Source organism: Octopus sinensis, linkage group LG3 (assembly GCF_006345805.1).
Source record: "Octopus sinensis linkage group LG3, ASM634580v1, whole genome shotgun sequence".
Classification (NCBI taxonomy): Eukaryota; Metazoa; Mollusca; class Cephalopoda; order Octopoda; family Octopodidae; genus Octopus; species Octopus sinensis.
The window spans coordinates 144,320,479-144,334,924 of NC_042999.1; the positions used below are offsets into that span (position 1 = coordinate 144,320,479).

Here is a 14,446-nt window from a genome sequence, read left to right on the forward strand (position 1 = left end):
TCATATATCTAACATAACATATACAAGTCACTCTTATATCTCTTACCATCAGTTACTAAAACCACCTCTATCCCATCTAACCATCTATCCTCATAGTCTAATGAAAATTTTCCCTCTTTCCCGGCTGCCCACTTACCCAGTCCAATCTTCTGTATCACTTCACCTCTTTTCACCCCAACCGCCACTGTACCTTGAGGGTATGTTCTAACACATATCCATCACCATCTCTCTCACTCTCTCCATCTTTCTCTCCTTTCTCAACTGGAGTACCCTCGTATCTCTTCTACAGCAAGCCATCTATCTCTATTCCTCTATTGTATCATGAACTGGCACAAAGCCCCCACCCTCTGTATCATCACACACACACAACACACACACACACACACACACAGAGTCATGGGAACTCTGTCTTGCAAGTTACTTGGTGACTAGTGCTGGTGCCACAACAAAAGCAGTGAGTACACATTAAAGTGGTTAGCTTTAGGAAGGGCATCCAGCTGTAGAAATCAAGCCAAAACAGATTAGACTTTGGCACAGTCCTCCAGCTTGCCAGCTCTTGTCAAACTGTCCAACCCATCCAAGCATGGAAAACAGATATTAAGTGGTGATGATGATGATGTCTTGCTGAAGAGGAGGTAACCATGTACCTCCTCTGCAGCAAGACACTTGTTTCTGTCACACTCTAACCTTTCAACATCTGACACAAGGTCACCTACTCCAATGCACCTCCCCTCTCAAAGGATGTTTGTCTTGCAAGTTACTTGGAGAGCCTGCCAGTGTTGGGGTCACATAAAAAGCATCCAGTCCACACTGTAAAGTGGTTGGCATTTGGAAGGACATCCAACTATAAAAACCATGCTGAAACTGACCTCACCTGTGCAAGTGCCATGTAAAAAGCAATCAGTCCACTCTGCGGGGTGGTTGGTCTTTACAAAGAGCATCCAACTGTAAAAATTGTGCCAAAACAGACACAGAAGTCTGGTGCAGTTTTCTGTTTCTGCCTGGGCAGCTCCTGTTAAACTGCCCAACTCATGCCAGCATGGAAGGCAGACAAACGATGATGTTGATGATGATGATGATATATATATATATATATATATATATATATATATATATATATATATATATATATATTGCTTTTTCATATAATGTGTTGGACGAATATTTTGAGACAGTGTTTTATGGACAGATGTTCTTTCTGTTGGTAAACTTCATATTTTATGATACACAAGTGTATGGTATACCTATTCTAAAATTAGGATACACACAATTATCAGTATCATCTCCAACATCATTTTACAACTGCTTTTCATGCTGACATGGGTTGGACAAGCCACCATGATCAGACCCAGCAAGTATACAGAGATATTGCTCACTTAGACAGGGCCCAAGAACCACATCTCCCTCAAGTTTCATTTTTGTCTTGGTTTCTATGACCAGATGCCCTTCCTATCACCAACCACTTTACAGGATGTACTGAGTGTTTTTCTCAAGGCACCAGCAGTACAGAGGCTTCATGCACTTTCCTGCATATAAAAGGTGCATGGAGTCAAATTTATTGTGAAGATCAAGTTGACTGGGATTTTAAGTTCTGCTTATCAGCTTCAACTATAGTTGAATAAACACACCAGTAGTGTGTGTGTGTGTGTACATATGTATGTGTACACACACACACAAATAAAAATGCATATATCATGAGCTTCATTTTTATATCTGCTTTTCATGCTGTCATGAGGTGGATAGTTCCACAGGATCCAAAAGATCAGAAGATGACCTCTTGTTCTAGTAGCCCAGTTTTGGTATGGTCCTATGGCTGGATGCTCTTCCTGATGTCAATCACTTCACAAAGTGTACTGCATGTTTTTTGCATAGCACCAGCATTAGCGAAGTTGCCTTGTAACCTGCAATTCTAAAGAACACCCACCAACTGAAAGGAAGGATAGGGTGGTTACATAAAGTGTAATGTTGAGAAGTTAAAGTATGATGGAAAGAGCAAGAACAGATTTACTATTCTGCATGAGATTCATGTTGGTGTGGTACCCAAAAGAGAGTTAAAAGATGGTAGCAAGGTACCAAAATATAATTTCATAAGCTGTCTAAGAAGGTAAATAGAAGTGTCGATACCCCTTACATGAAAAACAAGTAAGAGTTAGCAACAGGAAGGGCACCTGAGTGTAAAACAATGCTTCAATAATATATTCATCTAACCAATGTTAAATGGAAAAAAAGGTAAAAATATACAAAAAAAAATGCATACAAATCTTCCCACATCTCCTTTCACATGCTCCAATCACTTTGAGCACACAGCTCACCTCCTCCATATGCATGATGTACCCATACCAATACAGTCTTCTATCTTTCACACTACATCTGATTCCTCTTACATATACATTTATAAATACAATATAGCTGAATGGCTGAGAAATTCGCATTGCAATCACAAGATTCTTACTGTGTTGCATCTTTGACAAGGATCTTTTAAAATAACCTTAAGGTGATCCATGCCTATTGAGCCAAATTGGGCAGACAGAAACTGTGTAGAAGTTTACCAGATGGATTGTACAGGTAATTAAGTGGTCTACCCTTCTCACTGCTTGAGCATTACATTAAGGGTACATTGTGAAATACTCAACCACTATTTCCATTTGTAGTTAGTCCAACGGATTGAAGAAGTGATAACTTATGGTTGGAAATTTCAACTGATATCCATTTATTTTCACATATGAATATGCATATATATATATATATATATATATAATATATATATATATATATATATATATATCATTTATACATATATATATCATTTGTATGTTGATGTTCTTTCATACAAAATTATAGGTCCTCAATCCACAGTTGCAGATATGTATGCATGGTACAATAACTAGAGTTACAAATTCAAATCAAAAGTCTTCAATAAGAAGTTGATTGTATAAAACTTTTAGGTATGAGTTTGTAATCTTACTAGTATACATACAAATGAACATGGCTCTGTGGCTATATTGCATAGCAGATAATATGTTGCATAAAATGTGTAACGTGCCAACAGCCTGACTAAAGTGATTATCAAATGTGCAGAAGATATAATTCTACATATGCTATCATGCAGATGGTGGTAATCCACAGATGATGCAATTAAATCTTAAGTGCAGCTTAAATGTTTTGCCACAAAACTAAACAATTACTGCAGGCAGTTTCCAGATAGCATCCTGGAATTTTAAGAATAGTTGACTTAAGTATACCTTGGTCTAGAGAGGATGTAAAGAGTTTACATCAGTCAAGAAAGGTGCAAAGCTAGCTACAGTATTGCCTACCTGGAAGGTGAGTGCACAGGAGAAGTGCTTGCGGATTTAGACTTATCATCATGTCGAGGTGTATCCAACAAATTACCAGAACCACTGCCACCGCTGTATGCCCTGAAATCAAATTACACTGTTGCAAATCACAAGCAAGAAAAAAACCTGACAGAACCTGGAGGACAGCAATACATAGGAAGTATCACAAGGTTCTTAGTTGAGGAGGGTTTAGAGCTTGTGGGAAAATATAAAATAAAATAAAGTTATAAAATAAAATAAGAAATATTTTATAGAAGCAAAGATTCATCAATTGCTTGATTGGCTACACCATCTCACCTGCCACTCCTACAAACTAAACAGTCTTCAGATCTTTGCAAAACAAGACTGTTTAGTTTACTCTTTTTTTTTTAAGACAACACTTTTAATTTCACAGAATCTACTCATCATACCATCTCAACTTTCTTCCATTGCATATCTAGTTTAGAAATAAAAGGTGCAAAATTGTGATTAAAACAAAAGATTTCATGTTTCTATCTTCTTCGTGTTGCCTTTGGCCAATTTAGATTAAATATTTAATGAAGATTTTCTCTTTTTCATGGCTTACACAAAGAAGAGCCGCTTCAATGACCTTTTTCAAAGTGTCATTGACAGGTAGAAGGAAGTCATCTTCAGATCAAAGACCTAACTTGATTCTTTGCTTCCTCTCAAGATACCCAATGACACAAGATTGGTATAAAATCAGGCAACAGATTACATCTGTCATTATGTGTGGGTATCTTATTTCAAATTTGTTACAGCACAGGTTGCAGTGTAGAGATCTTTCAAATTGATAATTCTAAATATTTTATACAGAGGTTTATCTTTCTTCTATGGTTTAATAAATTAATATTTTTCCTTGCCATATAATTATATTACTGAAATACAACACACATGAGTTTGAGATTATCTTTTATTAACTTTGTTATTCCTTTTGTAAGCTTAAAGTTTTTTTTTTTTTATCTTAACATTTGGAATGTATTTTCCTAACTAGCTTATTAAATCTGCACATTGTAGTGTCTGGAGATGCTGATGATTAAACTCAACTTCCATTTCATACCAAAAAAACGCTCAAATTTAACTCCGAGATACACAGAGGAAATCATTTAAATGTGCTTGTGGTGGTTAGCTTTGATGATGGAAAGCAAGTGTCTGGTAAGATATAGTGGTGTATAAGACTTAAACATTAAGCTTCTGACACTAGCCTATCATCTTTCAAAGTATTTGCAATGTTGTGCTTTGTGCAGTGAAATCCCCATAATGTGGTGCTAGTGGTGTTAGCATTAGTAATGGCAGTTATGATAGCAGTGCTAACTGTATATAGTCTTAGAAGCTGAAATGTTATAATCTTCCCAGAATTTCACTTTCAGAATCTTAACCACTGAAATGCAACTGCAAGATTTAGATTAGAAACCTTGCTAAAAGTCATAGCACATCTGGCTAAAAGCAACAGACATCCCTCGTACTTTAGAAGAACAAACGATCACAATTATCCCAGTTACATATCTCATTGTACTCTACAATACTTAATAATAATATTAATAATAAAAATATATTATGATTAGATCAGTTTTGCAAGAAGAAAGGAATAGCCACATGATTTGAACTCCAGTATATTAGTAAAAATGAGATTTTTTTTAAATGTTGATAAAATCAGTACCAATCATACACCATGGTCAATTCAAGATACACCCTCCCACCATATCTAAATTGTGGCCTTATGCTAACAGCAAAAATGTCAATTTATCACAACTGTATTGCTGTCTATGATTTCCATGTCATTGTTGTCAGTCATCATCGTCATCAACATCATCATTTGAACAACTGTTTTCCTCTATTAGCATAAATGAAATAAGTCTGTAACACAGCACACCATGCATCTCAATCATTTGATATCTCATCTGTGAAGTAAGATGGCTAGAGCTGGGAATCAAAAATGAGTCAATAACCCACTACACCAAGATCTTACTTTCTACTTTACAGTCCTTGCCCTCTCACCAAAACCATAAAATTATTTTTAAAACTAAAACATTTAAACTATTTTTATAATAAAAAATGTAATAATAATAAAATAAAAAAATATAATAATAATAATCCTTTCTACTACAGGTAAAAGACCTGAAATTTTGGGGGAAGGATTAGTCAATTACATTGATCCCAGTACACAACTGGTACTTATTTCATTGACCCCAAAAGGGAGAAAGGCAAAGTCAACCTCAGAACAACATAAAGACAGACAAAATGCCATTAACCATTTTGTCTAATGTGTTAATGATTCTACCAGCTCACCATCTGAATAATAATAATAATCATTTCTACTTAAGGCACAAGGCCTGAAATTTTGGGGGAGGAATTAAGCTGATTACATCAACCCCAGTGTTTCACTGGTACTTAATTTATTGACCACAAAAGGATGATAGACAAAGTCAACCATGGCAGAATTTGAATTCCGAACATGAAGACGGACGAAATGCTGCTAAGTATTTTGTCCGGCATGATAATGATTCTGCCAGCTCACCGCCTTTCTAATAATAACAATTAAAATAATAACAATAACAATCCTTTCTAATATAAGCACAATGTGGAGCAAATTGGCCCCAGTACATGACTGGTACTTTATTTTATCAACCTGAAAGGATGAAAGGCAAAGTTGACCTTGGCAGGATTTGAATTCAGAATATAAAGAACTGGAACAGATGCTGTAAGTCATTCTGCCTAACACTTTAACGAGTCTGCCAATAAATGACAGAAAGAGCTTACAATCATCTTGCTATCCCAAGAGAATTCATACCACAATGAATCAATGCTAGACATTCCATTTGAAGCAAAGATTTTCTGTCTTTTTCAAAGAAACAAATTATCTTAATCCATTCAATATTTCAAGTAAAATTCTTTTAAAAATAGGTTCAAACGTCATATTCAAATTATTTTTGCTTCATATTTTATTATTTTTTGTTGTGTGCAGGTGTTGTTGATACATTGGCACCAAATTTTTTTTCCCCAAACATTTCAATTGGTATGTCGTCCCAAAATCTTTAGATACCTTATAAATTTTTTTCATCATTTTGAAGTTACTACAAAATTTTGGGTTGTTTTTGTTATTCTTTGGTTTTCCAAAAGCATCTCAAATTAAATATGACAAAACGAAAGAAATCTGCCAAAGAAAGGAAAAGGGTGAATGAATGAGGAGGAAAGTAAATTAGGAGAGAGACTCAGACAGAGGGAAATATAACAATGTATGGAATTGTTGCCATCTTTGTAAGAGCAAAAAAAAGATCTTATTTGTTGATTATTTTTAGATATAAATGAAAGCTATTCCTTCCTTTAAAAGAAAGAACAAAAATAAGAGAATGAAAAATTTTGCAGGAAATTCACAAAAACATTTAAAAAAACTTTTCAATAGATTTCACCTGAATGCACTTCCTTTTCCACCCATGGTAATATAGGACGTGTCACTGACATTTCGCCGATGACCTTTGACAGCATTGCAAGGAGACTGTGGTGGTGTAATAGATATCAAAAGCTGATTTTCATTCTACAGAGAAATTAAAATATAAAATATTCATTTTGTAAAAATTAAATCAATACTAATAAGCAGGAGTATCTACAGTAAAATCGTTATTTTATAATTCGATTATTTTAATTTTTAAAGAGTAAATAAAAACAGATTAAATTATAGTTTCTGAGGGCTGAACTTCCATTTTGTTCTTTTAAGATTGCTTGAATATAATGCATAGTCCATACACTCTTCCTTGTGGCATTATGCTAGTAACTAAGATTTAGATTCATTGCAAAATTTGTTGCTGTTCATGATGTATATAATATCATTTTCATAGCATAAGAACATGTTTTTCTCCAACAGCATAAATTAGATAAGTCTGCAATACTGTATTTCTTCAGATATCTCAACCACTGCAATTTCATACAATTACTTTCATCAAGTTTCAATCATTTATTTACTTCAAATAAATAAATTATATATATATATATTTTGTTGACAAGAAAGTAATTCCGTTTTTTACAAATAGAGTTGTGATTTTTTTTAGAGATTTCTGTCAATGTTATGATTTTTTTCTTTTTGAATCAAAGCCCTAATTGAATCTAATCGTCATATAACTATGCAAGAGATTACAAAGAGATTAAATGTATCACACACAGCAACTGAAAAATCACTTAAAATGTCTTGGTCTCGTTAAGAAGCTTGATATTTGGGTCCCACATAAATTGAAAGAGATTCACTTGACACAACGAATCAATATTTGTAATATGCATCTCAAATGCAAAGAAATCGACCCATTTTGAAATGAATCATCACTGATGATGAAAAACGGATTATCAATAATAACATCAACTGAAAACAATCATGGTCCAAGTGTAATGAACCAGAACAAACATCATCAAAAGCTGAATTACATAAAAAAAAGGTCATGCAGTCAATATGGTAAGGATTACAAAGGTGTTGTGCATTCTGAGCTGCTTCCAAGGAACTAAACGATCAATTCAGATGTTTAATGTCAACAACTAATTAAACTGGAGGAGGCAATGAAAGAAAAACAGCCAGAATTGGCATATCATAAAGGAATCGTGTTCCACCATGACAATACCAGACCACACACATCTTTGCTAATTCGTGAAAAATTTATTGAAGCTTGGTTAGGAAGGGATGTTACATCCACCATACAGCCCTGACCTTGCACCATCAGATTACCATTTATTTTGAAGTTTGCAAAATCTTTTGAATGGTAAAACTTTCAATAATGATGATGACCTGAAATCACACTTGCTTCAGCTTTTGGCTAGTAATGACCAGAAGTTCTATGAGCACAGAATCATGAAGTTGCCAGAAAGATGGCAAAAGGTCATCAAACAAAATAGAAACTATATAACTGATTCAAGTTTATTCTTTGTATGAAAAAAAAAAATTACTTTTATTTCAAACTATAAAAACTGAAATTACTTTCTTGCCAACCTAATAATATTCATTAGTAATAATAGTATTGACGGTGACTTTGAAATTTCAATCTGCTAAGTCATCATCAGATTATCCAACAATAGCAGGCCAAAACTTCGAAGTCACTGTCTTGGTAAAGAATAATAAATATATATTGCATCTTGAGAGAAAAGTTGGGCACAAGAGGCATCAGATGTAGTGTGCAACAGAGACAACTGCACTGGTATGGTCATGTGATGCATGTGGATGAGGACAGCTGCATAAAGAAATGCTAATCTCTAACTGTGGGGAGAACCTGTGGCAGAGGTAGACCCAAGACATGGCACGAGGTGATAAAGCATCTTTGAACTTTGAGCCTCACAGAGGCAATGACTAGTGACCGAGACTTTTGGCGATATGCTGTGCTTGAGAAGACACATCAAGTCAAGTGAAATCATAGTTGTGGTTGATGCTGGTGTCATGTAACTGGCACCCATGCTAGTGGCATGTAAAAAGCATCTTTTGAGCACTGGGCCTCACAGAGGCACAGTGGCTGATGCCAGTAGCACATGAAAAGTGCTTTTTGAGTGTTGGGCCTCATAGAAGCAATGACAAATGACCAAAACCTTGAGAAGACCCATTAAGCTAAGTATAATCGTGACAGATACTGATGTCATGCAAATGGCACCTGTGCCAGTGACATGATAAATCACCCATTACATTGTCGGAGTGGTTGGCATGAAGAAAGGCATCCAGCAGTAGAAACCATGCTAAATCAGACTGGAGTCTGGTGCAACCTCCCAACTTGCCAGCCCTGGTCAAATCGTCCAACCTATGCCAGCATGGACAATGGGCATTAAATGATGATGATGATAATGATACTCCACAAAAAGTATCAAAGAATCCTTCGTAAAAGCACATTTATATATACTGACAGAGTAGATAACTGCCCTATGAGTGACGCAAAGCTAGAACACTGGACTGCACAGTTTCAACCTAATGGGAACTGTCAACAGTCTACCTCTATTGCTATAAGTGGTTTACATGTGCTTGTAGCACATATAGTCACAGTTAATTAGTTACTTAGTTAGTTAGGGAGCAAAGGGGAGAGGAAGGAAGGAAGGTAGGGTGGGAGGAAGGGTGCTTGGGTGGGTGAGTGGACAAACAGGTTTAACATTTGGCATTTCTTTTACATGTATCTACAAATGGCTTTGCTGCTCAACTTCCCTCTCATCATTCCACTTGCATACTGAAAATTTCTCATACAGTTAGTGGAGATTACTGGCCTCGTTTCACAAGTGTACAGCATCACACTTTGTGTTACTCATGTTCCATGTTATATTACTGTTTATGGAGAGTGAAAGAGAGAAAAAACTTTGATGCAAACAGAGGAATGATTGCCCAGAGTGAAGTAGATAAATAAAGAGATAAATTTATATTGGGGGAAAGAAATTGAAATAATAAAAAGTATATACACAGACCTTTTTCATTTTGGATTCTACTTTGGGAACTTTCATGCAACCTTTATTGATGTGCTCAGTAAATTTCTGAGTGTCTTTGGTCTGTTGTAAAGCTGCTATGTTGGATTCAGACCCTGCACCTTTCTCCTTGCTTGATCGGCTAGTTAGTGCTAAGTTCACTGATGCCAAAGGGGCAGAAACAATTTTATCTGATGACAAATAGTCAGCAGAGTAACCCCCACCTTCAATGTTTGCTTGACCAGACTGACTACCACTCACTGTCAGAGGAGAAGAGAGGCCAGAACTAGCAAACTGATCAGGATTAGTGGTATTTGTAGCATTTGACATGGTTGCCTGGGGTTTATTCTTTTGTTGCTGTTGATGATGTTGTACTTGCTGATGATGATGATGTTGTTGCTGTTGTTGTTGTTGTTGTTGTGAGGAAGCCAAATTTGAAAGAGAAATTGCACTGCCTGGAGGCAGTTGAGTCTGTGAGGCTGACACAGCTTGTTCTTGTTGCTGCTGTTGTTGATTATGTAGATGTTGTTGCTGTTGTTGTATATGTTGCTGCTGTTGTAGATGATGTTGTTGCTGTTGAGGATGGTGGTGTTGCAATTGTTGAGAGTGGTGGTGTTGTTGTTGCTGCAGTTGTTGAGAATGTTGTTGTTGCTGTTGTAAATAAGCTGACTGGATGTGTTGTTGGGGTTGTGATGATTGTTGAGGTTGTTGCTGCTGTTGTTGTTGTGGTTGCTGCTGTATAAATACACATTGGTTAACACTTGATGAACTGGTCGATGGAGCTGATTGTTGGGGAGCAGTTGGAAGGGATTTCGACATTTGTCCTTGATTGTATGAGTGTTGAGAGTCGAACTGGTGCACTGACATAGTCGCAGCGCCATGTGGTAATGGTTGCATTGGAGACACAGCATTTGCTGCAGGTGATGTCTGTGGTAGATCTGTAAATAAATAATAAATAAATAAATAACTACTAAATTTCAAAACTGACAACAATACACCAATACACTATGGTTGCTATCCACACTATCAGTAAAATTAGATTTTCATTCATTCACTAGGGCAAGTTCAAGAGGATATTCCTTCAGGACAAATTCCTTCATGAATCTACCCAGCAACATTTATTTGATTTTGGGTTTTACTTGCCATGCTTTAAAACAAGGATGATTTTTAGGCACCTAAATGAAATTAGACTCAGAATGCAAGCAATATGGTCCCACCTTCTTATAGTTCTGATAATCCACCATGCTGTATTAATACTTTTTTAGAGAACCCAAAAGGATAAAAGACAAAGTTATTCTTGATGGGATTTGACCTTAGAACACAGGGAGTCAAAACAAATATAAGACATTCAATCCAATACCCCAACAACTCTGCTGATTCACCACCTGATATTTAAATAATGTATCCCAAAATTTAACAAATAATTATCCTGGTTAAGAATGTGAACGCTTTCTGAGAAATAAAATAAAAATAGAAATTCCAAGTTGAAATCAAATTTCTTAGGGTATTATTGTCATTGTTTTACATCCACAATCCATGCTGGCATGAGCTGGACAGGTCTACTTATTTCACGGGGAGTCTTCCCCTACACAACATACTGTCAGTTAATATGGTCCTTTGCTATCTCATTCACAAGGTGTAACAACTTCAGCCCTGTCTTCACTACTTTCTCTTAAGTCTTCCTAAGTCTCCCTCTTCCACAGGTTCCAATTACTTCAAACATACAGCTCATCTTTATACAACTATCCTCCTCCTCTATACACATCACATATCCATAACAAAAGTCTTCTCTCTTATGCACTACAACTGATTCCTCTTGTTCAGTTTTTCTCTCAGCTCATCTGTGTTCTATTGTTCATGCACACTAGTATTACATATCCAGTAGAACATGCCCACTTCATTTCCTTCTAGCCTTTCTAGATCCTTTATGTTCAAGCCCTATGTCTCAATACCATGTAGTGATTACACTTCACACACACACACACACACACACACACACACAAATATCTGGATCATTTGTTATTCACAAGGGTCACCTTTCCCATATTTAATCTAACTTATAACATTCAGAATTTTCTTTGGTCTATCTCTACCACTAGTGTGGTGCTCCAATATGAGCAGCCAAATCTTCCAAATACAAACCCTGTTATCTTTAAAAAAATAAACACTGAATAATGTAGTTATTACAGATTGTCAGAAACAAAATGATGGGCTCATGATGGTTAGAAAACTTAGGCCTGCTCTTACAGTAGTGACTTGGAGCTATGCAACAACAAGGCTATTTTTCATCAAAGCTGTCTATATCAATGCAGTTTCTTCCCCTACATACATTAACTAATCAAGCCAATGAGAGAGTTGCTAGGTAGTTAGTCCTCCTGATATAAACAACCAAATCTTAAAAACAGGGACATGTAAGATAATACTGTCCTGGCACCACTGTGCCAAAGCAAAAGACAGCTACAGTTGGATGACCATAATCAAACAGACTGGTCTGCTCAAATGGAGTTGATCTAATGCTCAATAGCAATGATATGAACCAATATTTACTGCTATAAATTTATTAGATTTGCATATGTCTCCTCTCAAATGTAAATGTACTTCATATTTTTCTTTGTTTGTATTTCTACATCAGTGTGAACATTAATTGTACAGATCAGTAAATAAATATATTTTCATGTGCTTTCGATACTTGCATTTATATAAGTGAACACTTTGCACAAAATATATCATCAAAGCATAATTTTAATTCATTTATAACAAGAGTAAATGAAAGGTGAACATCTTGGTTTTTTCCCATGAACATTCATTCATAATAAACATAACATGAAGAAATACAAAATGGTTTAGTTTGTAGTAAAGATGTCATAAGCAGATTGTCCCTAAGTAGGCCTTTGCACATTTAGCCTACATTTAACACTAACTGACAGTAAAATTATAAGCTTTTTTTTTTTTAATGAAAGTGTATCTCACCAATAAGGTTGAACACATAGTCAAGTAGTCAAATATCAAAAAGAATTTGGGGAAAGACAAAGAAAAAGCAAGATGAAAAAAGAAAAACACAAGACACTGGTGGTCTATGCTGACTTAACTGGGAACTTGAAACACAGCAATATGGTTATTCATTCAGAAACAAGGTTAATACTACAGTTAATATAATCATTCTTAATTCATCACAGGTATACATTTCATTACAAATGCAATAAAATGTAGATGTAGTTACTCCAATACACAGATATACACAATTCTTTGCCTTTTTCAGAAACAAGTCTTTGCCTTTGCAGTTTTGTACATATGCATTCAAACAAACTGACATCCTAATACAAACACACAAACATGTAAGTGGAAATCATTGGAGTGGAAAACTCACCACCTTGTGGAGTGGTAAGCTGATTGCTATTCCCAGGACGTTTTCTTGAAGATACAGATGTGTGAACAGGCAGACCAAGTCCCCGAGACTGTGGCATAGCTTGCCCTTTTGGCCGTTGCCGAGGTGTAACTGACGTTGTTTCAATTGTAGGGGTTGTAACAGTTCTGAAAGAAAATAGGTATATGCCTGATTAAGAAACTGTCATGCTTTGTCTCATATTTCTTATTAACATCTCTGGTGTTATCACAATCATCACCATTATCATCATCATCACCATCAGCAACACCAGTAGCACAATCAACATCACAATAATCATCATGCAACTCTTCACAATTTTCATCTGTCAAGATATCAATAAGCTTACTGAAATACTGCCTTCCATTTTTAGTTAAACCTATTCAGTTAGTTTGAAAACTATTTTTCTTCTTTTCTAAACTACAGGCATGCATATTTTCACAAACCCATCTGAGTCGGTTACGGAAAGGCATCAACAAAAAATAAACACAGATGCAGGTAAGGCTGTATCATTAAGAAGTTCACTTTGCAACAAGACCCCAGGTGCGATCTCATGTCAAAGCATTTGAAGCAAGTGCTTTCTACAAGAGATTTAAATTGACCTGTGCCTTTTGAGAGAAATTTGGTACACAGAAATAGTGTAGAAACCTGTCATGTATATATATCAAGATCATAATTTTAGCTAACTTTCCATGCTACCACAAGTTAGATGATTTGACAGGATCCAAAGTGTTGGATAATCACAGTTGTGCTCCAGTTTCATAGCTTTGGCATGGTTTCTAGAGCTGGATGCCTTTCTTAACATCAACTACTTTACAGAGTGTACTGGATGCTTTTACCATGGCACCAGCATTGTGTGTGTGTGTGTGCACGTGCATCATTCACTGACATATATGGAAAATGTAAACATCAGAGAAGAAACCAAAAACCTGATGCTTTTTCATTAAAATCCAGTGTGATATTTGTTCCAGCAAGTTAGATAATCCTTTGTTACTACCAACCACAGAAATGTCATGAACCAGTGAATAACCCATTTGAAGCCTGTAGTCAATAACACTACTGTTCACCAATTCTGATAATTTTATTTTTAATCCTTGTCAAATGTAATGCTTATTTTTTCGCATTGTTTTGAATTAATCATGCATTATCTCCGAAATTTTGATGATATAATTGTATATTTTTAGAATGACACTGCAGGGTAGATGTGAGAAACCAGATCTGGCTGGTTTGAGCGTAAACAGGTAGAATATTTGGGTCAGATATGGCTGGTTTAAATGTTAAAAGGTTAAATAATTCCATGATTCTTTGTTTTTGTTTTTCACTT

General features: G+C 35.6%; 1 protein-coding gene across 5 annotated transcripts in view; it reads right to left on the reverse strand.

Moving 5' to 3' along the window:
* The window catches only part of LOC115209693 (BMP-2-inducible protein kinase), a 157,668-nt gene that overhangs the window by 54,385 nt on the left and 88,837 nt on the right, over window positions 1–14,446 (reverse strand). For 2 of the 5 annotated variants that reach the window (XM_029778176.2, XM_029778178.2), the window contains exons 10-13: window positions 13,108–13,271; window positions 9,744–10,678; window positions 6,743–6,867; window positions 3,315–3,416 (exon numbers count right to left, since the gene is read on the reverse strand). In XM_029778176.2, coding sequence (XP_029634036.1) covers window positions 3,315–3,416; window positions 6,743–6,867; window positions 9,744–10,678; window positions 13,108–13,271 — 1,326 coding nt within the window. The remainder of the gene's footprint in view (window positions 1–3,314; window positions 3,417–6,742; window positions 6,868–9,743; window positions 10,679–13,107; window positions 13,272–14,446) is intronic. The other 3 variants (XM_036501452.1, XM_029778177.2, XM_029778179.2) reach the window with 3 other exon arrangements.